The sequence below is a fragment of the Plecotus auritus genome, assembly GCF_963455305.1.
Source record: "Plecotus auritus genome assembly, chromosome: 9".
NCBI lineage: Eukaryota > Metazoa > Chordata > Mammalia > Chiroptera > Vespertilionidae > Plecotus > Plecotus auritus.
In genome coordinates, this window is record NC_137783.1 from 70,991,563 (window position 1) to 70,994,210 (window position 2,648).

Below are 2,648 nucleotides of genomic sequence, written 5' to 3' on the forward strand. Positions count from 1 at the left end.
TATTTTTATTCTGTGGGTGAGAATCTTAGGGGAGGGTTTCAGCAGAATATTCATCAGTTTTCCAGGTGCGTTTTTAATATGCTGATGCATCAAAATGTGAGTATAGGGCCCTGGACAGCTCAGTAGGTTGGAGCATTTTCCTTGATTAGGGAAGGTACGATATTGCAATTCACTAGCTGGCTGTAAATTGGTCAAATTGCTTGGCATTGTTTAATTATTAATATTACTATTATAAGAGAGAGAGAAAGAGAGAGAGAGAGAGAGAGAGAGAGAGAGAGAGAGAGAGAGAGAGAACATCCATTTTTGTTATTCGAATTATTTATGCATTGATTGGTTGATTCTTGTATGTGCCCTGACCAGGGATTGAATCTGTAGCCTTGGTGTATCAGGACGATGCTCTCTGTCTATTTCCTCATTCCACTTGCCCAGGAGTTTTCCTAGCTTTGTACTTTCCTGTCTCAAAGAAACAAATAAACACCAGATTTTTTGTTGAGTCTCAAGGAAGACTTCAAGTCCACTTTCAGTAACAATTGTTGATGTAGAGTTTACCAGGAGGGAATGGTAAGCCACCTTTATTTTATTTTTTTAAAAATATACTTTTATTGATTTCAGAGAGAAAGGGAGAAGGAAAGAGAGATAGAAACATCAATGATGAGAGAGAATCATTGATTGGCTGTCTCCTGCACGCCCCCTTCTGGGGACTGAACCAGCAACCCAGGTATGTGCCCTGATCAGGAAATGAACCATGACCTCCTGGGTCACAGGTCCACACTCAACCACTGAGCCACGCTGGCTGGGCTAGCCACTTTTATTTTAAAGACTTTCTTTTCTTCAAATAATAACAGAATTGTTAAAGCTTTTTATGACTTGGAGGAGAAAGGAAGAATTGACCTAAGCAATGTTAAAAATTATATGAATAGATGCATTGGATTATAGATTTTTTTGGTCTTTAATCATTTTCTTCTCATAGAATTTTTTTTTTTCTTTTAAAAAATTGTTATTGTTGAGCTGGAGCGACTAAGCCGTGCCAGGCCAGGTGTGCGCGTCTGTCGGTCCTTCCGTGCCCGCGCCGGAGACCTGCCCGGAGGACGCCCGGGCCCGTCCACGTGCCCGGCACCATGAAGCAGGCATCTGCAGCCCAAAACACTTCGCCCGCCTCCCCGCCTGCGCAGCCCCCGCAGGACGATGGCGACCCCCAGGCGCTGTGGATTTTCGGGTATGGTTCCCGGGTGTGGAGGCCCGACTTCGCCTATAGCGACAGCCGCGTGGGCTTCGTGCACGGCTACAGCCGCCGGTTCTGGCAGGGAGACACCTTCCATCGGGGCAGCGACAAGATGCCTGGCTGAGTGGTGACCCTTCTCGAAGATCATGAGGGCTGCACTTGGGGCGTGGCATACCAGGTGCGAGATGAACAGGTGAGCGAGGGTCTGAAGTACCTGAACGTGCAGGAAGCAGAGGTCGGTGGCTATGATACCAAGGAGGTCACCTTCTACCCCCAAGATACCCCTGACCAACCACTCAAGGCATTGGCCTATGTGGTCACTCCGCAGAACCCTGGTTACTTGGGCCCTGCACCGGAGAAGGCCATTGCTACACAGATCCTGGTCTGCCACGGCTTCTCTGGCCACAAGCTTGAGTACTTGCTGCGCCTCGAAGACTTCATGCAGCTCTGTGGGCCCCAGGCACAGGAAGAGCACCTGGTAGCCATCGTGGATGCTGTGGGCACCATGCTGCCCTGCTTCTGCCCCACCAAGCAGGCATTGGCATTGGTCTGAGGGGCTGAGCCCCTGCAGGGAGTGCCCACATGGACATGGGGGCCAGGTCCCCACTCCTGTGCACACAGACAGACTTGATACAGCTGGAGCCCACTAAGAGGACAGCCAGGGCTCCTCTCCCTGAGCCCCTGCCCGTCCATCCGTCTCCAGCTCTCTCCTGCCTGACATTGACTTACTACTTGAAACTATTTATTGCACCATGTTGGTGTGATGGATAGGGTGGGGGGCCTGCCCTGGACACATGGGCCCTACTGAGCGGTGCCCACCCCAGATACCTGACCAGATTCCTCTCAGTGCTGCTGCTAACCCCACACCATCCAGACCTCCCCCTCTAACTCCCTAATCCCAAACTATTCCCTAGCCCCAGAAATACCACCTGCTGGTAAGGGACAGGAGGGAGTGAGGGGAGGGGGCCCTAAAGGGACTGAGGCCCCTTTCAGTCCTGCTCATCACCCAGGTCCCCAGGACAAAGCTACACCTGGAGCCCAGGCATAGCTGCTGAGGCTGGGCCTGGACCTCTCACCCACTTGGCTTTGTTCTCCTGTCCTGTATGTCTGGCTGTGCAGTCCTATCTGTCTGTCTGTTTATTCCTGGGAAGTTGATCACTAGGCTCTGGTGCCATCCCATCTGTCCCATACTATTACCCATAAACTGATAACCTATTAAAAAAAAATAAAAAAAAAAAGTTATTGTTGAGAGTACTACAGATGTCTTCCTGCCCCCCCCCATTGCTCATTCTTCTTTCCCAGTTCCCGCCCCTCCCTAGACCTTCACAGCCCTATTGTCTGTGTCCATAGCTAATGCAAATATGCATATAAGATCTTTGTCTAATCTCTTTCTGTTGACCCCCTTCTCTCTAAGACTTGTCAGTCT

At 50.1% G+C, this 2,648-nt stretch overlaps 1 protein-coding gene across 1 annotated transcript; it reads left to right on the plus strand.

Moving 5' to 3' along the window:
- Positions 1-1,014: 1,014 nt before the first annotated feature.
- LOC308233920 (glutathione-specific gamma-glutamylcyclotransferase 1-like) lies at positions 1,015-1,775 on the plus strand (the record flags this gene model as incomplete). The annotated part of the gene is given in 2 exon segments (XM_080640910.1): positions 1,015-1,343; positions 1,347-1,775. Coding segments are annotated over 2 exon segments (654 nt in total). The 5' UTR covers positions 1,015-1,118.
- Positions 1,776-2,648: the final 873 nt, after the last annotated feature.